This window comes from Glycine max, chromosome 6, assembly GCF_000004515.6.
Source record: "Glycine max cultivar Williams 82 chromosome 6, Glycine_max_v4.0, whole genome shotgun sequence".
Taxonomy (NCBI): Eukaryota; Viridiplantae; Streptophyta; class Magnoliopsida; order Fabales; family Fabaceae; genus Glycine; species Glycine max.
Genome location: NC_038242.2, coordinates 5,015,329 through 5,042,092, shown reverse-complemented (window position 1 = coordinate 5,042,092; position 26,764 = coordinate 5,015,329). Strand labels below are relative to the sequence as shown.

General features: G+C 31.8%; 3 protein-coding genes across 10 annotated transcripts; 2 read left to right on the top strand and 1 right to left on the bottom strand.

The window, feature by feature from the left end:
- The first annotated feature begins 439 nt into the window (after positions 1 to 439).
- Positions 440 to 5,229, top strand: LOC100786700 (cysteine--tRNA ligase, chloroplastic/mitochondrial). 4 transcript variants are annotated; one of them, XM_003526272.5, is made up of 9 exons: positions 440 to 888; positions 990 to 1,053; positions 1,784 to 1,945; positions 2,174 to 2,344; positions 2,493 to 2,774; positions 2,937 to 3,062; positions 3,242 to 3,445; positions 3,918 to 4,019; positions 4,765 to 5,229. In XM_003526272.5, exons 1-9 carry the CDS (start codon positions 539 to 541, stop codon positions 4,987 to 4,989), a joined length of 1,686 nt encoding a protein of 561 aa, XP_003526320.1. In that variant the 5' UTR covers positions 440 to 538; the 3' UTR covers positions 4,990 to 5,229. The 4 variants fall into 4 exon arrangements, with proteins under 4 accessions (XP_003526320.1, XP_006581348.1, XP_040872231.1 ...); XM_006581285.4 differs by having other exon boundaries at positions 464 to 888; positions 986 to 1,053; XM_041016297.1 differs by having other exon boundaries at positions 816 to 888; positions 1,753 to 1,945.
- Positions 5,230 to 11,140: 5,911 nt separating this feature from the next.
- On the top strand, positions 11,141 to 18,405 carry LOC100786908 (protein TOPLESS). 5 transcript variants are annotated; one of them, XM_003527737.5, is made up of 26 exons: positions 11,335 to 11,505; positions 11,616 to 11,659; positions 11,807 to 11,922; positions 12,030 to 12,209; positions 12,372 to 12,485; positions 12,580 to 12,738; positions 12,877 to 13,103; positions 13,194 to 13,258; positions 13,351 to 13,462; positions 13,589 to 13,698; positions 13,802 to 13,871; positions 13,962 to 14,038; positions 14,136 to 14,231; positions 14,344 to 14,439; positions 14,546 to 14,673; positions 14,765 to 14,999; positions 15,177 to 15,332; positions 15,405 to 15,467; positions 15,673 to 15,819; positions 16,189 to 16,299; positions 16,426 to 16,608; positions 16,977 to 17,105; positions 17,199 to 17,294; positions 17,444 to 17,632; positions 17,733 to 17,896; positions 18,118 to 18,405. In XM_003527737.5, exons 3-26 carry the CDS (start codon positions 11,837 to 11,839, stop codon positions 18,287 to 18,289), a joined length of 3,165 nt encoding a protein of 1,054 aa, XP_003527785.1. In that variant the 5' UTR covers positions 11,335 to 11,505; positions 11,616 to 11,659; positions 11,807 to 11,836; the 3' UTR covers positions 18,290 to 18,405. The 5 variants fall into 5 exon arrangements, with proteins under 5 accessions (XP_006581346.1, XP_003527785.1, XP_006581344.1 ...); XM_006581281.4 differs by having other exon boundaries at positions 11,616 to 11,693; XM_014776193.3 differs by having other exon boundaries at positions 11,616 to 11,711.
- A 2,126-nt stretch (positions 18,406 to 20,531) lies between these two features.
- LOC100786375 (calcium uptake protein, mitochondrial) lies at positions 20,532 to 24,890 on the bottom strand. The gene is made up of 7 exons (XM_006581279.4): positions 24,442 to 24,890; positions 24,287 to 24,354; positions 23,355 to 23,578; positions 23,118 to 23,201; positions 22,524 to 22,737; positions 21,800 to 22,096; positions 20,532 to 21,070 (listed from the first exon to the last, which is right to left on the bottom strand). Exons 1-7 carry the CDS (start codon positions 24,731 to 24,733, stop codon positions 20,855 to 20,857), a joined length of 1,395 nt encoding a protein of 464 aa, XP_006581342.1. The 5' UTR covers positions 24,734 to 24,890; the 3' UTR covers positions 20,532 to 20,854.
- Positions 24,891 to 26,764: the final 1,874 nt, after the last annotated feature.

Here is a 26,764-nt window from a genome sequence, read left to right as displayed (position 1 = left end):
AAATTAATATTCAAATATCTGTTTATAAATGTTTAAATCTAGTGTCTAATTCTACTTTAAATAAGATTGCCTTTGAAGAAAAATATTTGGGGGGAAAAATATAACATATGATATGATTTAAAGATTGAATTGATATAATAAATTATGTATGGATAACGTTTTTCATAATTTCATATAAGAGAAAATAAAATAAAATTAGTTTATAATTTAAAAACTATCTAATGTTACAGTTTTGTTGTTGCCGAATAGATAATAAATTTTGATTCAATAAAAATTCAATTTTTTTTACTAGTACATGAATTTTATTGAATTTGACTTTTAAGTTATCCATGACTAATTTAACGATGATAAAAAATTGAATAGAAAAATAAATTTTATCGTGTTTGATATCTAAGTTCTGCAGGTAAAATATCCATGTACCAAAAAAAAAAGGCATTTAACTGTCTGGTAGTGATACGCTAATAAACGATAACATTAGAGAGGGAATTGGGATGAGCTCTTCTGAGTGAAGCAGGTGACTGCGAGAGAGGGTGCAAAAATGAGCACGGTGTCTCTTCTCAAGTGCTACAGACCCTTTTTCTCTATGCTTTTCCCTCACTCTGCCCCACCCAGACCCCACGCCTCCATCTTCAGGAGGAAAAACTTCCCTTCTTTTTGCGCCACCTCATCTCCGCCGCCGTTGACGGCGGAGAAGGGTTGCGGCAAATTCGACTCCGAGGGTCTCGCCTTGCCGGAGGTGTGGCTGCACAACACCATGAGTAAGACGAAGGAGCTCTTCAAACCCAAAGTGGATTCCAAAGTGGGAATGTACGTGTGCGGCGTCACCGCTTACGATCTCAGCCATATTGGACATGCTCGCGTATACGTCAATTTCGACCTTCTTTACAGGTTTCTCTCTTCACACACATTTCATTCAATTCAACCATATCCTTCTTTTCCTTTTGCTACTAATTGCTTTTCCTTTTCTGCTCGGTTTGGCAATTAGGCAGATACTTTAAGCATTTGGGATTTCAAGTCTGTTATGTTCGCAATTTTACTGACGTAGATGACAAGGTCAGTGCCCCCTTGGTGTTTTGTCAATAATTACTTCTCTTTCTTATTTACAAATTGGCGTCCTTGAGGCATTTTCCTTCGTTATTTTGTAATGCATCTTTCAGCTTATTACTTGGTTCGTGTTTTAGTAATTTCATTCCACCTTTGCTTTCATTAGGTTAAGGTGTTAAGCTTTTGGCTTGTTGAAAATATTAATAACTTGACAGCTAAAGAAATAAAAGTCTTCAAAATGATATTTTTGGAACTTGGTAGTTGGTACTTATTGTTTTAACTTTACACTGAGTAGAGGATGGTAATAAGGTGAGGAATCTTTGATGGGTTTGAACTAGGGTCCTGTTTGGATAAACTTCTCTATAAGCACTTATAGGAAAAGAAAATAATAAGATAAAGCGAAATGTATTTTTGTACATTCATCTTAGCTTTTGGAGAAGTTGGATGATGAGATGACTTCTATAAAAGTTTAGTACACTGACTTTAACTTATGGAGAATCTCAATTCATTTTACCTTTTTATTTTCTTCTCCTATAAGTGCTTATAGAGAAGTTTATCCAGATAGGAACATCTTGGCTCTTGGCCATTCACTTGTTACCTATAAATAGTATATTTTTTATCATTTAGAGTCTAGAGCTTAAGAATTTTTTAATCATATCCATTTGTTACAAATGCAAAGTACCCACTGCTTTTTAATTGCTATTACAGGATCTTAGTCTGCACTTTTCAAATTATGTAGATAATTGCTAGAGCAAAGGAGTTAGGAGAAGATCCAATCAGTTTGAGCCGGCGCTATTGTGAAGAGTTCTGTCAAGACATGGTAACTCTTAATTGTCTGTCTCCCTCTGTGGAACCAAAGGTCTCAGAGCACATGCCCCAAATCATTGATATGATTGAGAAGGTACCATTGCTGCCCATTTTACTGTGGTATTAAAACGGATGCAAAAAGATTGATAAAATTCAGACTGTTTTTCATTTTTAATTTCTAAGGAAGCTTACTTGGATAAGTTATTGGTATATGATTATGAAATTCTTCTGTTCATAGTTTATTATCAATCTCTCTTTTGTTAATCTGCTTAAGAAATATGATGTTGATACGTTGTTGATCAGTTAACATTCTCGTTGACAGATTCTTAATAATGGGTATGCCTACATTGTTGATGGGGACGTATACTTTAATGTAGAAAAATTTCCAGAATATGGGAAACTATCTAGTCGAGATCTAGAAGATAATCGAGCTGGTGAGAGGGTTGCAGTCGATTCAAGGAAGAAAAATCCTGCTGATTTTGCTCTTTGGAAGGTATAATACATCAGTACTAATAATGATAACACGGATTTGTTAAACATGTTGATTTCATTATATATTACAAATAAATGATTATTATATTCTTGAAATCTTAATATAGTTTGGAACTTACTTAAGGTGGATTTCCAATGCTATTCTGCAGTCTGCAAAGCCGGGGGAGCCATTTTGGGAGAGTCGCTGGGGTCCTGGAAGACCTGGGTGGCATATTGAATGCAGTGCCATGAGTGCAGCTTATCTTGGTTACTCTTTTGATATCCATGGTGGAGGAATCGACCTTGTGTTTCCTCACCATGAAAATGAAATTGCTCAGAGTTGTGCTGCATGTAAGAAAAGTGATATAAGTGTATGGATGCACAATGGTTTTGTCACCATTGACTCTGTCAAAATGTCAAAATCTTTGGGGAATTTTTTCACAATACGTCAGGTGAGACATTCCTGATGGTATGAACTTATCCTGTTTGAGTCTATTGTCATCTTTTATTAGACAAAAACTATTAAGTCTATCATTAAGGACCCACAGTTTCTATTTGTTGATGATTACCATTCAAAGGGTTACATTCTGATGCCACAAACATTGTTTTACTAGGTTATAGACATTTACCATCCACTGGCTTTGAGATATTTTTTGATGAGCGCACATTATCGATCTCCTATTAACTACTCAAATATACAGCTTGAAAGTGCTTCAGACCGTGTTTTTTATATATATGAGGTACTACTTTCTTTAGAAATTACCTTATTTGTCTTTGATGTGTGCTTCTCTTTCCATACAGTTTGCACACTTCATCTTTTAGGCATTTTCCTCCTGGATGTTCTTAATTGGGCTTACTTCTTTATTGTGTCATTGTATATGTTGTGTGGACGTATCTTGAAAGTTTCATGTGTTTGCAGACATTACATGAATGTGAAAGCTTTTTGAATCAGCATGATCAGACAATTAGGAAGGATTCCATCCCACCGGATACCTTGGATATTATTGATAAGTTCCATGATGTTTTTTTGACCTCGATGTCGGATGATCTTCACACTCCTGTTGTATTGGCTGGAATGTCCGATCCATTAAAATCAATCAATGATTTGCTACATACCCGTAAGGTGCGATATTTTTTCATATGTATCTGAAGTTATTATTTAATTACAATTTAAGATTGATTTTGAATGAGATCAAGGTTTGGAAATGAATATTTTTCACAGTAATTAGTCATGCTTTTGGTGTGCAATTTTGTTTTAGTTTAATGTCAATATATTGAACTTCAGGTTTTGGTTATACTTATATCTAACAATCCATCTTGCTTCAAGCAAATCTATATTTCAAGTTGTTTACTTGCTAAGTGTTATATGATGCCAATGACCTAATCTTAGCAAAGGTTGAACAAAAGGGTTTTGTGCAGATCTCTTCATGGGTTTGCATTTCTAAAGATGTGGTCTCTAATTATGTTGTTTCAGAGTTTCAATGCTAGAAATGCATTTTGTGGATGATATTATCTGAATGCTTGGCACATAAATAAATAAAGTATATCTCACATAAATGCTGTTTATAACATTTCCATCTTCATAATCCTCTCAGGGGAAAAAACAACAATTTCGAATTGAATCACTTTCAGCTTTGGAGAAGAGCGTCAGGGATGTCCTTACTGTTTTAGGACTTATGCCTGCAAGTTACTTTGAGGTATGAATACGTTGAAGTGATTGCTTTCTGTCACTGTTTTCCAATTTTTTTGCATGTGAGATATATCAAACCCAACAATTTTATTGGGAGTACAAATCCCTAATTTATGTCTACTCAACACTCAACAGAAATTCCATTAAGGAGTGGAAATTTATTTCCTTTATCTTTTTTTGCTGTTGTATAATTGTTATTTTTTGAACTATTTAAACAATCCTTTTTTATGGGATATATATTTATTTCACATAGATTTACTTCTGGTTTTTCCAGTATAATACTTCTGATCTATTTTCTACATTTCCCCACTCATCAGATAAGGATTGACTCAGTGAACCGTCCCAATTTTTTTCTAAATTCTTGAATTCCCATTCAATTCTGGGAGGTGTTTAAATGGAGGTTCCTATTCTTTTTTGGTGCCCCCTGCATTATTGACCATTGGATTCGACATCGAGATTAATCTAACAATCAATAATACTTCCACCCAGTCTGAAGTTGCTACAACAATAATAGACTTCCACAAAATTCTCCTTAATGATACTGTAATATATATAGAGCATAACTTGCATGCATAGTTGTTGGGTTTTATATGGATCTCTACAGTGAGTTTGTATAGATCTAGAGGTAAATCTAATGGTGTGAAATGTGAATAGGTTTGAGATTTTGTTTCTCTGAATTTGTGTAACATAATCCATACTGTTCTGTTAAATGCTTAATATTTCTTGTTTGTAATCATTGTTTCATGCTGCAGGTTTTGCAGCAGCTTAAGGAAAAAGCTTTAAAGCGTGCAAACTTGACGGAAGACGACGTCTTGCAGAAAATTGAAGAACGGGCTGCTGCTAGAATTCAAAAGGAGTATGCTAAATCGGATGCAATTAGGAAGGATTTGGCTGTTGTTGGTATTACTCTTATGGACAGTCCAAATGGCACAACTTGGAGGCCTGCCATTCCTCTTCCACTTCAAGAGCTGCTCTAAGTCAAGAGTTGTTCAACATCTCCAAAGCAAAACCAAGAAATGTAAGTTACTAGTTCTGGTATATGGAAATTAATTATAAGGGATGTCACGGGTGTATCTCGCTATCAACTTCTCAGAATGATAAAGGCGACCCCTTCTTGATTCTTGATGCCTTAAACACATGGATTACAATTTACGTTTTAATAGAGATGTGTTTAGTGTATTGTGTTGGTGAACAATATTGAATTTTTTTTTTTTTCATATACCGGGCTATTTAACCCCTAGAATATTGAGAGTTGCAACAAATTTGAGTGAGTTTCAGATTAATATTAAAATAAATAATCGCAGTATCACTAGAGTAGTCTTATGTTTCTACTTTCTGGAGTAGCTTCGGCTTAATATTTAGAAAGCCATTTTTTTGTGGTGATAATGAATTTTCTGTTGTTTTTTTCCTGGATCTTTATTGCTGTTATTTAAAGAAATGGACCCCCAGAGCTAGATCACGAGAAAACCGTTGCATTATCTATGATAATCAGCCGATATGCTCACAAGAATCAATTTTAGAATTGAGAACCTACTTTGACTAAACCTTTGTAGGTCAAGACGATAGGATTGCTCAAGTCATATAATAAGGGATATTTTGTTCATGTTCGGTGTGGATGTACGTGGGTGATGCAAAATTAGAACTGAGATTAAATTGAGTTAAACTCAATTCTAATGGCATCTTTGGGAAAGAGATGAAATAGAAAAAGAAAGAAATATAGATAATAATGCATTTTTTGTTGTTTAGTTAAAGAGAAGAAAAAGTTGTCTTTTATATTCTATTCAAATTTCCATTTCCTCTATTCATTATAAAGGGTTTTTTGCTTCTTCAAAAAAAAAAAAAAAAAGAGTATTTTGATTGCATACCAGTGACAAGTGAAATATTAACAATCTTAAACAAGGGCATGCTTGAATTGGATATTAGCAGAATTCTTTGTTAAAAAATAATTTATATTTGAACATAGTAATTTAAAAAAAAAATTAGAAGAATTAATCTTTCTTAGATGGTAAAATAAGCTTTTTTTTTAAAATGAACTTAATTTTAAAATGTAAATATAAGTTTTAAAACATTTAGAATAATGATAATATAAATTTTTATATTATTATTCAATCATAAAATACAATAATTTATTTTTAATTTTTTATAATAAAAGAAGTGTTAAGAACACATTTCTTCACTTAGTGTTGTTAGTACTTAAAATTTAAAACATACTAGTATTTTTTTACATGGCACTGTTGAGGGTGGAAGACTCTGTCATGGTATCAGACAGAACACTGTTGGGTTACAACTACGGAAGATAAGTACAATTGCGTATCATGTAAACATCAAATAAAGCTTCCATATTATCATATCATAGGAGGCGGTCCCACACAGACAAGCAAACTCCACCAGCTGTGTCCAAATTCACAAACATGAGACCAACATCAGCTTTTGTTTTCTCACGCGCAGCAAGGCACGTGGAAAACACCCCTAGCCAAAACTCGAGGGGATTTTATTTTTAATAACCCCAAAAAAAAACACCCAAATGTTATGCCCTCAATTATTTGCTTGAAGTCTCAATTTTTTTTCTTTCTAAAATTGTATTTTTGGTTGAAGTCTCATCGTGCAAGCAGGACATTACAAGTGACAATCAACATTTTGTGGTAGTCATAGTTTAAATTTAGATTTAAAATTATATTTACAGATATAATTGAACGATTATTTTCGTGAATAAATTTCAAAGAGACTAAAATAAAATTTAAAAATAATTAAGGGATAAAAATATAATTTTACTTTTTTTTATTTAAAATCTCATAGACTTTAAATAAAAAAAAATATGTCTCCTGGATTTTAGCACCTCCCCATGAAAAATTTATAGAAAAGTAATTTTGATGAAATGGAGAAAAGATAGAACGTAATTTAGTTTTTTCACGCACAATATTATTTAAAAAAAAACGTGAAATAGAGAACTTTTTTTATAGGAAAACAATAATGAAATAGAGAACTGAGAACCCCTGTACAAAAACAATGACGAATATTAAAAAGGGACCATAAACATTGACCCATCTGAAGAGATGGAGTGACAAAATCAGTGTCCTGCAATAATGCTTTTTTCATAGAGCTTCAATAAATATTCATTGATTAATTACAAATATAATTATGGTACTCTTTTATTTAATGTTTAATGGTATATGGATACTTGGTAATTAAATGTATAATATTAAGTTATTAATAATTGATAATAGTAATTTTTATAATTAAAAATAAAAGATTATTTGAATATTTGTATTGTGTACACACAATTAAAAGCAATAAATTAACCATTATATCCTCTCTTTTTTGTCCGTATTAACCATTCTATCCTTAAAATGGACGAGAAAGTTTTTCCTAAAGCAACATCAAACTTATTTACTACTTTTTAATATATGAAAATTGTCTATCTTCAATTGCGATAATCTCAAAGTTTGCCTTTAGCAATTTCGTGACAAATGAAAAGTTTATTCCTGCTTCAAGAAACGAAATGTGTAAATGTGAGGAAAGAAATTTAAAACATAAAAAAGGAAGAAGGCAAAAATAAGAACAATATAAGATGGAAAACAAAAAGGCCTACAAAAGGGGAGGGATACATACCTCAACAACAATCAAAATATGCAAACAAAGATGATGTAGGAAGAGAAAATAACCTAGTTCATGTGACAATAAAAAATTGAAATAGAGTTTTTCTTTTTGAAGTGAAAATTGAGCTTATTGAATGAGTGGGAAGTAGAGTTATATAGACAATTAGACATTTGAGAGAGAAAAAAAAAGACTTAATTACAAAAATAGTCTTCATATTTATCCCAACTCACTAAATCGGTCACCCTATATTTTAACTTGTTATTAGAGTCTTTTTTTTTTTCAAATTGATTATTTAAGTCTCCATTGATAAAATTGGAGGTTGGCAACGTCATCACTAACATATCATTGTCTTATTAATTATTAATTTTTATTCATCATCTTATTGACTAATTAGATAATGACATGTAACAATCAATAATTTTCCTTAACAGTTAACGTCAAATTTTTACTTAAATTACACTAACAATCAATTTGAAAAAACAAAGAATAAATTAAAATCCAGGGAGGTTATTTTTACAATTAAGAAAGAAAAAAAAAGGAGTTGATTCAAAGCCACCTGAAGTAAGCGCATTCAATGAAAAAAGACAATAATAAATACAGAAGAAAAATAAAGGGAGTGAGTTATGGAGGATAAAATTAAAAATATTTAATAAAAAAAAACTTACTTGAATACGTGCAGCCACATTTAAAAGCAATAAATATATAGCATTAATTTTAAGCGAAGTAATAAATTAACCATTCTATCTTTACTCTTAAATGTCATAGAGAGACACCGACCTTATTTACTTTTAATATATAAGGATGAAGACAAGAATAAGAATAAAGATAAAAAAAAAATATATTGATCGAAGGTAATAATAAATGTATTTTTTCTTAATGACGTGTATCATTAATTGCATATTTAATAGTAATAAAATATTGCACTCTTTGCAATTAATGTATAATCCATGTAGAATTAAATTTGATAAAAAATGATAAATAAAAATATTTTATACTCAACAAAATGTTTTGATATTATAACACAATAGTATGGGTAATAACTTTAATATTTATACTTTACTCTATTGGGTACTTAAATGTCCATACATGTACATGTTGTTTATACTTTAAACAATATAAAATGTTTAAAAAACATTATAAAAAATTTAAAATATATAATATTAATTAAAAATATGATAATAATTAAATTAAAATATCATGTAAAGATATTTTATGAAGCATAATCATAATCCTAAAACATTACAAAAATTAAAATATTATTCAAAGATCTTTTACAATATGATCTTTTAGCAAATAAAAAATGTGTTTTTTTTTAAAATACTCATACTCAACCTTTTACACATTAAATAGATAATTATCTTATTCGTCATGAGTAATTTTACCGGGTCTAATATTCATTTTAATTCCTACTATTTTTTATTTATATGAATTGGATATAAGTATCACGGTGTTTATAACATTTCACTCACATTGTCATTGTTACTAGACATATAAAAAATAAATTATTGATTGGTGTATTCTTATTTTGTTTGTGAGTGTCACGTAATTCTTGTGTGTGTGGATTTTAAAAAGAAATGAATAATGAGGATGATAAATAAAATAAATGATGAGAATGAAAAATAATTCTAAAAGTGCGTTTGGATAAAGAATTTTAAATGAGAAAGTAATTTATCAGAGAATTTAAATATCTTTAATCTAAAATTCATTGTTTTGATGTTTTTTATGAATAATTTAAATTTTTGAAATTTTAAAACAGAATTTTAAAAAATTAAAAATGTGAAATTTTAATTTCTTTCTAAAATGTGAGAAATTGAAATTATCTTATTTGAGAATAACCTTTCAAAATATTTGCATATTTTCTTTATAATTTTCATGCTCTCTTTCACCTAAAAATTCCTGAGATTTCGTTCTCAGGGTGATGATCCTCTTCTTTTTACATTCATTTTCTTTCACTCTCATAATTTTAATTTTTTTATCCAAACACAAAATTTTGAAAAAAAAGAATTTCAATTAATGTATTTAAAATTTTTAAAATATAAAATTTCTAAAAATTTTAAATTTCCTCATTCAAATACACTCTAAAATAGTTATTGTTGGAGTAATTCATAGCATTCAATCTTTCACTCTCATTTGAGTATTCATTCTTGTTTTCTTATGAAGTGATGAATTTCATCTTTTTATGTTTTTAAATTTAATATCAATTGAATGGTTAAACGGTCTCTAAGTGAATATTAAAAATAGATTTTAAATATAAATATTTTATCTTCAAAATTCAAATATATTCTTAACATTTGATATGTAATCTTATACTTTTAGTCAGATATGAGTAGTTTAGCTTACCTTATTATCTATTTCAGTTTATCATTTTTTACACCTTTAGTTTTAACTTGATTTTAAATATTTTTTAAAAAAATTATTAATAATTAAAAATATAATATATCACAACATAAATCATTTATTACAAATTTAAAATATAATTTATTTGTTATAAATTTTAATTATAATATAATTTATAAACTAAGAAATAATTATTTATAAAAAATTATAAATTTTAATTGCATAAAATAAATATTTATTTTGTGTAATGTAGAAGCTAAAACACTTGTTTAATTTTAATTTTATGCTAATAAACATTTGCTTTTTAAAGTTTGGAAATAGGTAAATGGTGACTCTTGATTGGAAATAGTCTATATTTTTATTGCACATTTTTAATACTCAATCTCATCATAATTGTCGTCTTAGTGTGTACATATAAAAAAATTAATAAATTGATAAAAAATAATAACAATTTTACAAATTTAACTTTATCGTCATTAAATCATTTTAGTTTTTTGTGTCCATATGATTAACATTATAAGAGATATGAGAAAAGAGTAATAAATGTTAGAAGCTACTCCCTCATCTCCTATATATTAGTCACTTTTAACTGAATTATCAAGACCAAGGAAGAAAAGTTAAGTTATTAAATATATTTGAAAATAAAACAAGTTTTCAATTATATCTTAATATAATTACACATTTAACTAATTTCACTAATAACTAATTAAATGTTTAGCCTAAATTATCATCTCACATAAGACATAGGTAACATGAGATAAAAGGTAATACGAGAAACAGAGAGAGAATAGAGTATGAGTATTTGAAGAGGTACTCATATGCATTTACTTACTAAGACTTGAACATGAGACATTTGATTAAGTTCAAATAATTTTACTTTAATTAATTCACGCACTGGGTGGAGTTTATTATATAATCTATAATATAATTAATTTTTAATATTTATAATAATTATTTTAAAGTTGTATTAACAATAATTTCATATTAAGTAAGAATAAGAAATAGATAGAAATTATATAATAATAATATGAGATTTAGAAAACATTTAATATTATTTGTGTCTACGTGGCTTTCACATGAAAGACGACCATCTGTTCAGGTGGGTCCCACCTGGTCAGGCCTACTAGACACAGATAAGCCAGCTCGCTTATCGTATCCTATGAGATTGTTTTTTAGAGTGCTTATCTTCTCGTCCACAACGTCGATCATATAAATCAGTGGGCCTCAGTTGTATGTCCACAATTTTTACACAAAAGGTTCTCTTTCCCACTGAGGAGAACCTTCAAAAACTTTCCCTTCTTTTCTCCTTAGTTTTCATCTTTTCACCTCTTTTTCAGGTGGGCTTTTGGTGAACCTTTATGCCTTCTTTTGCTGTCCCTTTCTGTACCAAATTTTCCTTTTTCAATTTTTTTAATGCTTAAAGTAACAAAAGAGAAATTTTCTTTTCTATTTGACAATTTCCAAACATAATTGTGATGGAGGTGGCTGCAGGGGAGATACCATTATACCATGATCCGTGCCATCTCTTAAGTCTTTATTTTTCTGCTTCAGTTTCAGTTGTGAGTGGCCCCAAACCCATTTTTTTTTCTTTTTTTCTTTTCAATTTGACCTTCCAATGACAACGTTTTAGGATCTGATTTGTGCCTTTTTTACTTTACCCTTTTTCTAGTGATTGTCGAATCTTTTTCCCATAATCAAAAGCCCAACCAAAAGGTCTGAGATTTTGAAAAAACACCGTTGTTTGCAGGTTTTCTCTGTCCAATTGGTCTGTCGTTTTAGTGAAAGCAAATTTTTGGTATTTGATTTGGATACTAATTATGATTTGAATTAAAGTTTTGATTTTATCTGATTGTGCTGCAGGGTTGGTAATCTGAAACAAACGGGTTTGTAATGGAGAAGTCTAGTCTGAATAAAGAGCTTGTTTTCTTGATTCTACAGTTTCTTGATGAGGAGGGTTTGAAGGAAACTGCACACAAGTATGTCTCCCTCTCTCTATCTAAATTCAGGGTTCTTTCTTTTTTTTTTACTTGATGACTAATCTTTTGGCATTTGTTTCCTTTTCCTTCCAATTTTTTATTCACAGGCTTGAGCGTGAAAGTGGGATATACTTTGACATGAAGTATTTCGAGGACATGCTACTTGCTGGGAAATGGGATGATGCTGAGAGGTACCTTTCTGGATTCACAAGTGTTGATGACAACAGGCACTCCACCAAAGTATACTTTGAAATCAGGAAACAGAAATTCCTTGAGGCGTTAGACATGTAAGCCTTTTGTTGTCTCATATTGCTGGTCTAAGAACAAATTTCTGTGCTTTGGTACCATCTTATTATTTCCAAAGGAATGCTTAGTTGTTTCATGCAGGTGTGTTTTGTTCATAGCCTATGATTCTCTAAACTTGTCTGTTCTGTTTCATCACTCATCAGGGACGATCGTGGCAAGGCTTTGGATATCCTCATCAAGGATCTGAAAGTTTTTTCCTCAGGGCATGAAGAATTGTTCAATGAAATGACTCAGCTTTTGATAATTAGCAATATAAGGTATGGCTCGATTACCAGTCTACTAATTTTAGATACGAGACCAATAACATCCTTTGATGAGCTTTAAGCTTAACTTTTATCTGGGTCTAATCAGGGAGCATGCATCACTTTCAACATATGGAGATACAGATTCTGTAAGGAAGATTGTGGCGGATGATATTAAGAAAGTCATTGAGGCAAATCCTGTGTTCCATGAAAAATTGAAATGTCCCGTCTTTAAAAGTCAGAGGTTACGTTATCTTCTGAACCAAAGGTTTCTCTCTCTTTTCCCAATTTAAAGTTGATAAAAGATAACATACAAGCATATTTGGCTATCATGTTTGCCTCTATCCTTGATGTTGCCTGTGCTTTTCATCTCCTGGTAGAAAATTTACTCATTATTCATTTTCAGTTTGAATTGGCAGCATCTACTTTGTAAAGATCCACTTCCAGTTCCTGGTATAAAAACTCTCTTGGAGGATCATGTTTGCAAACCAAGTTTGAACCTTTCGTCTCTGCAATCAGAAGAAAATGAATCAATTGAAAATTCTGATCCTGATAAACATTTGTCAAACAATAATTCTGGCCCATCTACAATAACTGATTCTGTACCCTTTCCCGCCACACTAACAAATCCAGGTATGAGCTTTATTCTTGCATTTTTTTTTCTTGCTTCAGTAATCATTTTAATTATTGCTTATGACGGTATATTCCATGGCCTTTCTGTAGAAACTGCAATGGAGGATCCTAGTGTAATATCACTCAAAGGAAGGCCATGCCAGACTTCCAATGAGGTCAGTTGGACGAAACTGTTTGTTAAACATAGCTGCAAGATTTCCTATATCTTATCTATGGAATCAAATAAAAGATGTGCCTTCACGTGTAGGTGACGTCAGCCATAGCAAATGTTCTTCCTGAAAATGTTGTACAGATATTCAAAGAGGATTCACTTCCTGTTACCATGGATTTTCATCCTATTGGGCATACACTTCTTCTAGGTTGCTTAATAGAACTTAGTCTTTACATTTTTTGTTCAAATATCACTTCATTGTAGATGTAGCTTGAGGCAACTGATAATAAGAAATAAAAATAGCTAATATATAGCTACTGTTTTGTTTCTTCAGCTGGAACAAATATTGGCAGTATAGGACTTTGGGATGTTAATTCTGGTGAGAAATTGTTCTCTGAAAATTACAGAATATGGGGTATTGGAGCAAGCTCCATCAATTTCAAGGTATGTCCACTTCCTGAATATGTTGTACTCCAATGAGTACTTATTATTATCATATCAATGACCTAAAGAGTAAATACTCTGAACCACTACCAACAATATTCAGGAAGCTCAGGAAAAGGACTTTCGTGTTTCAGTTAAGAAAATCAAGTGGAACCCTGAGGGTTCACTGTTTGGTAAGAATCTTCAGCTACTTAAAGGGTATGTCTAATCACCAATGATTACAAAGGTTTATTGCTCCTAACTATTGTTCTTACTTTAAACAGGGGTTGCATTTTCAAAACATCTTGTTCAATTATATTCCTATCATCATGGCAATGACATAATTAGCCAACATTTAGAAGTAAATATATTTCATCCCCCCATATGCCCCTTTTACATGTCTAGTTAGATTCATATATATATAACTCTAAGATTAACTTCTAAATACTTCCTGGCAGATTGATGCTCATGATGGCAGTGTCAACGATCTAGCATTTTCTTCTCTTAATGAGCAATTGTTGGTCATAACATGTGGAGATGACAAGAAAATAAAGGTCAGTTCTTATGACTGAAATTAAATTATCAATTCATAAAGAAACTGACCTCAAGGATTCCACCCCTGGAAAAAAATAAAACTAACCTAAGGTCCTTTTTACTTCTTTTAAGGTCTGGGATACTGTTAGTGGTGTCAGATGTTATACTTTTGAAGGTCACGATGCTCCTGTATGTTCTATTTGTCCTCATGTGAAGCAACAAATTCATGTAAGCATCCTTGGTTGTTGTGTCATTAATTTATTGACTAGTTGTATGTGACTATGTGTTAATCGTTCTTCATATGCTATGTGATTCTTTTGTACCTGCACTGCAGTTTATTTTTTCAACTTCAACCGACGGAAAGATTAAGGCATGGTTATATGATTCTTTGGGAGCCAGAGTTGATTTTGATGCCCCTGGTTATGGCTACACTGCATTGGCTTACAGTGCTGATGATAAAAGGTTTTGAGCTACTAGTCTCAATACAATTGGAATAATTTGTTTCCTACTAACAAGTTATTGCAGTTTAACTAATGCTGATAAACTTTTCTAGGCTTTTTTCTTGCGGAACTGGTAAAGATGGGGAGCCATATCTTGTGGAATGGGATGAAAGTGAAGGATATATAAAAAGAACATACAAGGGACTTAAGAAACCATGTTTTTCTGCCATCCATTTTGATTCAACTCAGAAAGGACTTTTGGCTGCTGGTGATGGCCACAAGGTTAAATTTTGGAATATGGACAGTGTTGAGCTCTGGACAAGCACTGATGTTGATGCTGAATTACTGGTAAGTTCTTCAGTAGGTCTTTTTCTTTCTAGATAAGTTGTGTTAGTGTTCTGACAATCCAACATTTACAATTTATTTGATTGGAAATCTTATATTTCTGTGGGAGGTGGCAGTTTAGTTAAAGTGTTAAACTTAAACAGCAAATGATATTTTTAAGTTTTAATTCATTTTCTTCAGGAAAATCCATGCATTCGTTTCAACAAGAAGGGCACATTACTGGCTGTTGCTGCAAAAGAAAACAAAATAAAAATTTTAGCAATTGATGACATTTTGCAGAAACAGAATGAAATTCGTTCAATTCATGTCCCCAATAATCAACATGAAACCTTAAAGGTAAGCATACCTAACTTTACTTTGACTACGTTGTGGAGTTTTTCAATCCTTGAACTTTTTTATTTCTTGCAGTGTACGGAAAGTCCAATTTTGGTTGATGCTGGTGCTGGTGTAGCAGATGAAGGCATTGTCATGGTATGTTGTTTGAAAAATTATAATTTAATCTTGTGTTATGCATAGAACACTTTGAGGTTCATTTGTTTGAGTAAGTAGCTTATGTAAGCATGATACATACAAATATCTGTCTGTGTATCTGGTTTTTGGACTAGACTTGCTTTCTTGACATTTATTTGCATCTTATACTTGGGTACCCTCATTTCTACTTGTTTTTTTGTTAAAGAATGGGTGCCAAAAGGGCTCGGAGGATGGGAGGTCTAATTCAATTGAAGATTCCCATAACAAATCAAAGTTTTGGAATGTCTCGGAAATTTGCGAGCCATCCCAGTGCCAGTTCTTGCAGCTTCCAGTTCATCCCAAAATAAGCAAGGTATGACATTTGTATGCTAATGCTTTATTGGATTATTGCCAATAGTTACATGTATTATCACTAATTTTAACAAAAGTTGTACATGATACATATCATAGCTATCATGGGATAACTCTCTTAATATGTTCAGCTCCCTTTTGCATAAATGTCTTAAGACAATTGAAATCATAAAATAACAATCACCACTGAATCCCATGGATGATAAACACGCATCCACATATACCAAGTTGAAAATGGAAGTTCCAATCCACATAAGATTTATTTTTCACAAATAAATATAAGGTGGAATATACAGGATAACCAAACATTACCCAACTAGGTTTCACAGAACAAAAAATTGTCATTAACTTTCCCTCTGATAAAACACAGATAGTTAGACTGGCTTACACCAATGCGGGATGTGGCATTTTGGCATTGGCATCAAATGGTGATCATCTACTTTGGCAATGGCCTCGTGATAGCCTTAACTTGGATGGCAAGGTAAGTGGAAACATAAAATCCACTTTTTTATATGGATTTTCCCTCTCCCCTCCCCACCTCATCTCCATCTTTTCAGTTTTCTTACTTTGTAGTTGAATTTATTATAAATATAAGTAATACATGTAGGCAACTGCACAATTTTCCCCTCACATCTGCCGATCAAGGAGTGGCTTGCAATTGATGAGCAATAAACTAACAAGTTCTTACAGTGGAAACCCAGTTTCCTGTTTTTCTTTATCAAAGAATGATTCATATCTCATGTCAACATCTGGGGAGGCAATCTCCTTGTTCAACATGTTGACTTTTAAGGTAAACCCAAAGGATAGAAGCCTGTTGTACTAAAGAAATCTCCTTCATTTCTTTGAAATTGTTTAATGCTGATTTTTTGGTTTCATTGTGGAAGGTTCGATTTCATCCCTACATTCATAAAGTTTTTCAAAGAACTTGTAGAAACCATCTATATGCATAAACTTTTTCTAGAATCAGAATATTTGATTTTTCATTTAGTTGTCATGGTGTATACTTCTCTTTCATCCTATGCTCATTAGTTCAGAAACATTATTCATTTATTCTCTTTTTTTATTTGAAATCATGCTATCATTTACTATTTGCCACTATGTGTTTACAATGAAGCTATGATTTGACTAATCATTTCACTCATTTACTCACAAGTACAGACTGTGACGACTATCATGACTCCACCCCCTATGGCAACTTGTCTCTCCTTCTACCCTCGTGATAATAATATACTTGCCATTGGTATGGATAATTACAGTATAATTATATACAATGTCCGTACAAATAAGGTATGTCTCTTACTTCATTTTGAGAAAGATATGTATCATTACCTACTTCAAAGAAGTTGAAGCTATAGTTTTTTGTGTCTTACATTTGTACAGATTATAAGCAAGCTTGAGGGCCACTCCAAAAGAGTTACTGCCCTTGCCTTTTCAAGTAGTTTTGATCTTCTTGTTTCTGGTGATATAAATGCTCAGGTTAGTATTTAATATTTCATTACATCATACATGTATCATGCAACCATTACTAATATTGCAAAATTACCTTCCATTCTATGGCCAATTATATATAAGCTGGTTGGGTCCATATTAAATTGTTTTGTCATTATTTTAATTATCTCTTGCAGATTTTTGTATGGAACACCAATGGATGGGAAAAACAGAAAGATGGATACTTGCAAATACATGGACAGAAGGTGCCAGAAATACTATCTGACACTCACATTCAGTTTCACCCATACCAGAGGCACTTCCTTGCTGTAAGAAGTAATTATCTTGCAATGCATGAAGCAACAGAACTAAAATGTTGTAACCAGGTTCTCTTTTCTTTCCCTAACTTATGATGTGGGTTTTTCCCCCCTTCTAAGCCAGCTGTTTCTTACTAAACAAGTATATATACTTTTTGTTTCATGCCAGTGGGTTCCAGAAGTTTCAATGGTTATCTCCCAGGCAACTTTCTCATCTGATGGCCAGGCTGTGTATGCCAGTTTTGTTGATGGAACCGTGGGAATATTTGATACCTTGAAACTTCAAATGCATTGTAGGGTTAATCCCTCAGCTTATCTTTCTACAACTCCAAGGTATGTTTTTCTTCTCTAAGGTTTCAATATTTCTAGGCTTGTCCAAGAAAGTATATGCATCTATAATAAATAATGCAATTTTTTTATGCATCTTAGAAAAGAAAAACTTTTAGTTTTGCTTATTTGACACTGCTTTAGATTCTTATCGTAGCTAACATTATGGATTGCCATTTTTTCGTTATACATATTACCATTGTAATTATATTGTTTGTTTATTGCAGTTCAAGCATCTATCCACTTGCCATTGCTGCACATCCACAGAAGCCAAGCCAATTTGCTGTGGGGCTCACAGATGGTAGGGTTATTGTGTTTGAGCCTCAAAAGCCAGGAGAAGATTGGAGCAAGTTTAGCCTTGATGATAATGAGGTCATCAACACAGGATTGTGGGAGTGAGTGAGCAGTCTCAGAGGAGGTGAAATGAGATTAAAAAAAAAAAAAAGACAAAACGAAAAATAACCAAGACTCCACAGAAAATACAAAATAATAAAAGTGATTACAGTTACTTTTCATTATCTATTGTTACTTTTTTTTATTATTCATCTTATCTTCTTAAATTATCCTTAATTACATGGTTGTGCTGTATTTGTAGTTATCATTCGTATATTTTAAATTTTTCATTATTAATTAAACTAATTAATACTAAATATAAAAATCAATTATAACAAAGTTTATGTTTAATATAAATATGCCTTTGTTTTTGCCTTTCAAAAAATAGAATTATGGTTCACTCTAATCTGGTTCACACCATTTTATTTAATATTAATATTAAAATATATTAAGCTTGACTTAAAATATTAAGAACAATAAATTTCGAATAAAAAATATGAAAAACAAGATTTTTTTAAGTTGATCGAAATATGTAGCCACTAGCGAATATAAAGTTAACAACATAAAATTATGATGTCAATTATAAATTGACTTTTTTCTTGAGTATTTATAAATTTAAGTCATTTTTTTTATCTTCCAAAAGGATTTTTTTTCAAAAAAGAAAAAAAAAAAGAAAGAACCAAATTTATAAGATTTATAATATATATTCAAATTATCCATGGATTAAATTTATATATACTGATCAAGAAGTGTTAATATTTTCTCTGTTTTTTTTGCCTTTTACTATAAAATGTTTAAAACAAGTAATATGCTATGCCTGACAATTAAATATTTTGAGAATTTTTTTCTTGTATATTTTAATTTAATGGAGTCAATACTAAAAATATTAGTAGTGACTTTCTGGATAGAAGAAATATAGATGAATAAATACTGAACATGTACTTAATCAAAATGATTAAATTAAACTTATTGTAAATTTTACTACTTAATTTTATTATTTTACAAATTTTACAACTCAAATAAAAAATAAGATTATTTTAACCTTTGATATTGGTTATAATTATAACTGAGGTAAAAAATCTATATTATTTTATTGCAGTCGATATAAAAAATCTAAAAAAATATTTTTTTACATCATTTTGTTATCAATTTGATGATAAAATACATAAAAATCAAAATTTTAGATAATAAAATTTGTAAAATATTAAAATTTAGATGATAAAATTCATGGAAAAAAAAACTTAAGTGATAAAATTAGCAAAATTATAAAAGTGAGATGGTAAAATTCACAAAAATAAAACTAAAATGGTAAAATTTAAAAAATGAAACCTATAAACTAATATCTTATTTTGATTTTTACTGATAAAATATAAACACGTTCTTACCATGTTAACAAGCAATTGGATAACACATCAAAGTATTTTAAACTCATTAAAACTTGACAAAAGGCTAGAATTGAAAAACAATGCTGATGAAAATTGCATAAAGATGCCACTTGTAACACGTGACCATGTTGGTGCGAAGGTGCGCAACATCGATGTGGTTGTTCGGGAGCAGCTTCAGTGCCTTCTCGTACTTGAGCATGGCGCCTTCGTGGTCCTTCTTCTGAAACAACTTGTTGCCTTCTTCCCTGAACTCTTGTGACATGGTCATGAACACCGCCGTGTCTTCATCGAAGGCTTTCGAAGATTTCCCGGGCATGGCGTGTGAATATGCAGCGCCTGGAGTAACGGTACCCTTCTTCCCTGTGGGCTTCCCCATTTATGACCAATTAGGAACAGTCTCAATCGAGAGAGAGAAAATTGAATGAATGAACGAATATGAATATGTTGTTCAGAAAGGAAACGTGAACAGAACAGAACAACACAGCAACGGCAATTGCGGCACTACGAGGATAACCAATGTTTATTGCAAAAGCACCTACGTTTGGCCCAAGTCAACGATGCCACGAGGACAAGATCAAAAGTTCCACTTCCCATGCGGTGATTTAATAGAATATTGATTCTGAAAGGGGACAAAGTTAAATTATCATTGGGATATTCGTTTACCACCGGCCATGGAGAAAGGCTGAGAAGTACAATTTTGCACATGTAAAATCTAAAATGTTTATGGAGCAATTAAAACAGAATAGTGTTAACGGTTAAGTTAGCTTTAAATTCTACGAAAAGATTCTATGGTAAATGTTAGTTAGAGTTTAGGTAGTTAGGCACCTGATCGTATTTTCTTTTTCCTTCTTTTTTTGTGACACGCGTGCACTGTAATTCCCCGGTGGCCGGTGGTTAGTACTTTTTTTTTCTCTTGGTCCTTGAGTGGACTCTTGAATAACTACACTAACCTATAATCCGACATTTGTAACGGTTATCGGTTTAGTCTCGGTGCCTTTTGTTGATGCTGGCGCATAGACATTTTAATTTTAAGATCGATGATGATCAATTGCCGCTAGAATTTTGCGACAACAAATTTCATTAAATCAAACGAATCTTATGCGAGTTTCCACAGCTGAGGTATGATTACACAGTCTGCAACTGCAAGGCCAAACAGTGCCAGAAATCACACGGTGACTATTTACATTGACATTGACTTTACAACATACTAATTCACATTTCACATTGACTTGTGGATACGTAAAGATCAGGAAAACAACCGAGAAGATGGAGAGGTGTCCGTACATTTCCAGCAGCATGACAAGAAACCCATGATTCCTGTCTCCACAGGTTGAGCAATGTCTCTTTCTCGATGTTGTAGCACACTAACAAACTCCTCCGTACTCAGATTTCCATCCTCATTTGCGTCAAACAAATGGAAAACAATCTCAACCACGTTGTCTGAGAGAGATACGCCACAAACCTGAAATTGAAACAATCAAACACGCTAAGAATTTACTGAACAGACATGTTTAAAGAAGTTGGTCAACAGAAATTATAAATAACACTATAGTTATGGCAAAGCAATTTTATAACAATGAATTGCTTTCAAAATCTTATCCTCCAGCATGACATATCTAATGATCAATGGCAATAACAACGACTTAAAAGTAAGAAAACATGATTAACAAGTTAAAACTGACTGCAAAGGCTGTGTTTGGATATCTGTTGGAAATTGGAATGGCATTGAATGGAAGAATCACACTTTTCAATGAACAAAATGAAGGAGTAATGTGAGTGTTAGATTAAGTTGAAAATCAGTTCAGTTGGATGAAACTGAAATCTAAACACACTTTATAATTTCAATTACATGTGCATGTATTTTGATGACATCAATTGTTGGTTTTCCAATCATGCATGTATGCTCTGCACTTTCAAAAAGGCACATCCTTCATTTTGTCCCCGTATTCTCAACAAAATGAGGTACAACATTGTGGCACCCATTATAGTACCTATCCCATTTTACATAATCTTATAAACTTGATTCAATGTGAAGTCTCTAGTCTCTACCATGATAAAGTTGTTCCAAAATATAATATAAGCCACCAAAGTTTCTGGGTTTTTTTTTTTTTTTTAATTTTGTTATAAGTGGTGCCAAAAGTTACCCCTAATCATCATCTTTATTAAAATGAGCAAGAAATATATGTCCTACATGTGATGCAGCTCGCTGAAAATCATCTCTTGTTAACAGGCCTTGCACTTCTGCAAAACTGAAAATGGCCAATGAAAATGGTAATAATTTTTTCCGCAGCTCTGCAAAATTTTTGAACTCCTCAAATGTTATGCATACATCCTTAAACCGTGGATCATTGCTCAATTCATCAACCCGTTCAAGCAACCTGCCCAGATGACTCAAGTCAGCAGAAGCAACAATGGAGTGTGCAAAGTCCTTGGCCGATATAGTTTTTCGAGATTTGTAATCATAATGAGCAAACTCCAGCCCTACAATCTATACACATAATATTGTAATTAGTTGTCATGCATAATCATTCTAAGGTCACTATAAGAAATGAAGCATATCCAAAAAATATTAAAAGATTAATTACTCATTTGATTCTTATATCTACACAATCTTTATATTTTAGTTTCTCTATTTGTTTTGATTCCTATATGTATGCTTTTTAACTCATTTTAGTTCCTATAGTATGCTTTTTAATCCTTGCAATATTGGACAGTAGAGACTGAAACGGATTAAAAAGTGTATGTGTAGGGACTAAATTGTGCAACTATAGGAGTAATGAATAATTAAACCAAAATTAAATGTGTAAAAAGTCTATAGCAGGAGTTCAAATCCACAAATGTAGAAGCATGAATTTACAGTTATCCTGCTAAATCACAACCGTATATGTAAGGCAAAGAAGCAATTAGAGGCATACTTCATCATGCAAGTCTCTTATAAACTGCACGAATTTATCATGTTTGAGGCGTCCCTTTCCATCTTTACCAAATAAGTATTCCACCAGCCCTCCATTTTCTACAGAAGCATTGGCCTTTAGGCCAGTTCGTCGTCCATCCCCGTGTTGAACACCTTGTCTGGTATGAGATCGCATTGATTGCATCACTTTCTTGAATTCTTCCTTATCTATCTCCCTTTAAATGGAGAAAACTAATAAAGGTCAATAGGAGTGAAAAACAAGAAGAGAAGAGCGAGCATCCACAAGGACATCAAATCCAATTTAAGATGTAGCCAGAATTACAATACTATAATAGTATAATTATTTATGTCTCTTTGAATTTGATGCAATCGATAAACAGTCTATTAGTCTATTAGCAATTTGATGGTGCTTAATAGATGACAGCACGATTATAAGTGATAAATAGTTAAAAAGATAAATTGCGTAACCTAGTGTACAAGAAAGAAAGAGTCGCAGTTTACACAATACCAAGTTTAGAACTCATGCTACTAACATGTAAGGTATAGAAATTCTAATTGATAATGTACATTCAAAGAAGGTAGCATGAGCACTGACCCGTCATTATCCTTGTCAAACATTTTAAATGCTGCAGAAAAGCTTGATTCTTGGATGCTTAGTAGAGTTACAAAAAAGATATACCTGTTCCAGTTAAAAGTTGACCATTATATTATGCAGACACACATAGAAAGAGACAGATGCTAATAAATAGTTTAAGCTCTTCGATCCAAAAAAAAAAACTTATGGTCTTCCATATGCACAAGAATTATAATAAATACAGATTACAGAACTCACTCTTTGAAAGATATAAGCCCATCGTTGTCTACATCAAAAAGCATAAAAAACTCCGAAGGGGGACAGAATAAATGGCCAGGATTTCTTTCACCTTTCAAGTATCCCTCTCTTACAAGGTTGGATTCTGAAGGAGGGAAAACAGGAACAACTGCTCGCATTAGGTCCACTGGCTTCATCAGTAGTTCTCCTTCTAGAGTACGACAAGATGCAAAGTATTCAAAAACCTTAATGCAGAAGAGTAGAGTTTGTCAATGTAGAGATCTTTCTTAACAAAGGGTTTTACACCCCTTATTTGGTTCTACACTAAAAGTGTAGATGATGTGCGATAGAGTGAAGCTAATGAGAGTAGCTTCTATTTTTGTTATTTTAACCTGAAATGTGCTTTAGGTTCCTCAATTTTCAATAAAAACTGGTCTTTATTCTTATACTTTAAAAAAATGATTTTGGTTCTAGTTCCTTTTTGTAGTTAGTGAGTTTTCTCTCTCACCCTAATATCCTATGTTTTATAAATAGGTATGAAATTCACAATCACCAAAAAAAGAAGACCAAAAACAATTATTTCTGAAGTATAGAAACTAAGAATAATTTTAACCGAAAATTGAGAGAGACTTAAAACACATTTTCTCCTGAATTTTATGTGGGCACGCAAGTTTATTGATGGGAAACTAAACACACGTTTAATCAACCTGAATTAACTTGAACGTTAATGTTTTAAGTTAAAGAGAAAAAGCAAGATGATCATTAGATTACTTGAATTATCAAACTACCAAAAATAAAGTATTTTATCATGAATCCATGATCCAGAGTTTTATACATCAATGCCGGTAAGGCAATTACGCAACTTATCATGGCATGCTAGCTATATCGCAACTTTTTACGTGATACATATAGAAACAAACTGATGTTCTTGAAAATTAACAGAGATTAAACACCTTTTCGGGTGGACTATGCAACCGTAGGCGCTTCTCATAGTTGAAGAAAACTTTGCTTCTGTAGGCATCTGCAACAGAACATAAAGTATGCCATGAGTAAATAAATTTTTAAAAAAAAAATCGGGGGAAGGGGTAAATTATTTGAAAATACTTGCCTCCAAAAAGCAAGTGATCATGTGTGCTTTCAGGAAGGGATGATTTTTCAAACAATGGCGGTGAAGAACTGCGAGGAGCATTGTTTGAGAATTCGAAGTGTGAATTGGGTGTGTTGAAGCAATAGAAAAGGGCAAGAGCAGAGGCTACGACAATGGCTGAACCCCACTTGGGATTACTATGTGGGTTGGAAGAGGAGGAGGAGGAGGATTGGGAAATGGAAGAGGAGTGAAGGTTACGGAAGCGTTGTTGGGTGAAAAGTGAGAATCTCCGGAGAGTGGAAAAGGAAGACATGGCGTGCTCAGAAGGGGAAAGCTTCTGAGAAGAACACTGAACACAAAAACATGAACAAGTTTTTGCTTTAGTTTGCAGTTATTGTTCTACTTTTCGCAAAGCGTAGACATTAGACGAGGTGGCAAGACAAGAATCAGAACATCTCTACTTTCTGACACTGACAGTTATAATTCTGTTGTCCAAACTCCAAAGCCTGTTTCGATTCAAACCCACCTTATTGTTGCAGGTCTACAGCAGCCTTAATGGGGGAATTGCTTGGGGTACCCAACAATTTCCCAAAAGGCCGAAAATAGTATAAGTAGGTTAAATTTTTCATTTTTGCAGTGTCATTTTTTTTTTCGTAAAATTTTCATGACTTAGTGTAAGTTACTTCTGTTAAGGACGGTTTGAAAGCGTATTTGGTCTCTCGTGGTGTATGTGCGTTTGTGAGGAGTATATGGTGAATTTTGGTTGATTTTCGTCATCAAAAAAAGAGAGGAGTGCAAAAAAGAATTTGACGTACATACGAATTGACAATCCGTATGACCATACAGATTGGCAATCCATACGGCCACTTTTTAATTTTTTCTTTTAAATTTTACAATGATAAATTAAATCAATTAAACAAATTTAATTCAATTATTGCTAAAAGCAAATCAATTAGAAAAATTTAATTCAGTTATTGCTTAAAACAAATCAATTAGAAAATTTTAATTTAGTTATTGCTTAAAACAAATCAATTAGAAAAATTTAATTCAGTTATGGCAATACAGATTACAAATTTTTGCAATGATAAAAGAAAACAATTTAAAAAATATTTTAATGATTAATTTAGTAATTGGTTAAATTTAACAATGATAAAAAAATCATTTAATCATTAATTAAAAATAATTTATTTCAAAAACATGACCAAATTTTTTTCAAAAACAATGGGATAATATTATACATGACAAAACAATTATTATATATAAGAACATTGTTGCAACAAATTTAGAATCAACACATGATAAAATAATTATTATAAAACAACTAATATATAATTAAAATGTTCAAAATCCTAAATTGTTCATAAACACGGCCAATAGAGCACACAGTTAACATTGGGACCAATGAATTCAAAAACTATTTTCATGTCAGCAGTCAACGACAATGTCTCACAGAAATGTATCCATCCGGCTCCAATTTTAAGTGTCTTCCTAAAATGATTGAACACGAGCCGACATTCTGCAACGTCTACCAAGTGCAAATGCGTCTTTGTCAACCAAATGGTCTTTGTTGTACACAACATTATGATAATTTTCGTCTTTATCAACCAAATGTCATACATCGTCCAGTACGTCATTCCACTTGACAGCATATACCTTACCAACTTCACCGAAAATCTACATCTCATATCACAAAATAAGGTTGGTTAGTTACACGAAATAACAGAAAAATCAAATGTTAATTAAATCAAAATGAACATGACCTGGTCCCTGGCGTGAACGGTTTGAAAAAAGTCTTTGGTAGAGTCGCGACATTCTGCATCATGTTTGTCATTTCCCTTCACTCTCTGTGCTCTTCAATGGTTAATTCTGACATAATCAAACAATTAACAGACATTCAAGCACAAAACAGAATTAACATTCAAGTAACTATATGTTAATTCTTACTATGCATATTCGCAAGAAGCTGTTCCAGTTCCTCATTAAGGCAGGTCCAACGTGACGACGACACACGAGAGCGTGAAATTCTAAAATATATTTGACCAAATAATATATTAGTATTTTTGTTCTACTGACATTTTCCTGTTTCTAATCTAATTTTTCTTTTTGAAATCTAATGTTTGTTTTAAAAATCTAATTTAATCTAAATTATGATCTAATCCTACTAACATTTCTTAGATAAACTCAATAAATAAACAAACTAAAATGAATATAAATATTTTTCGTTATTCCTATTTTTTCTAAAAAATAATTTTAAAAAAAAAACTCTTATGGATTACCAATTCGTATGAGCCATATGGAATGCTAATCCATAAGACATATTTTTTTTTTTTTTAAAAAAAGCCAT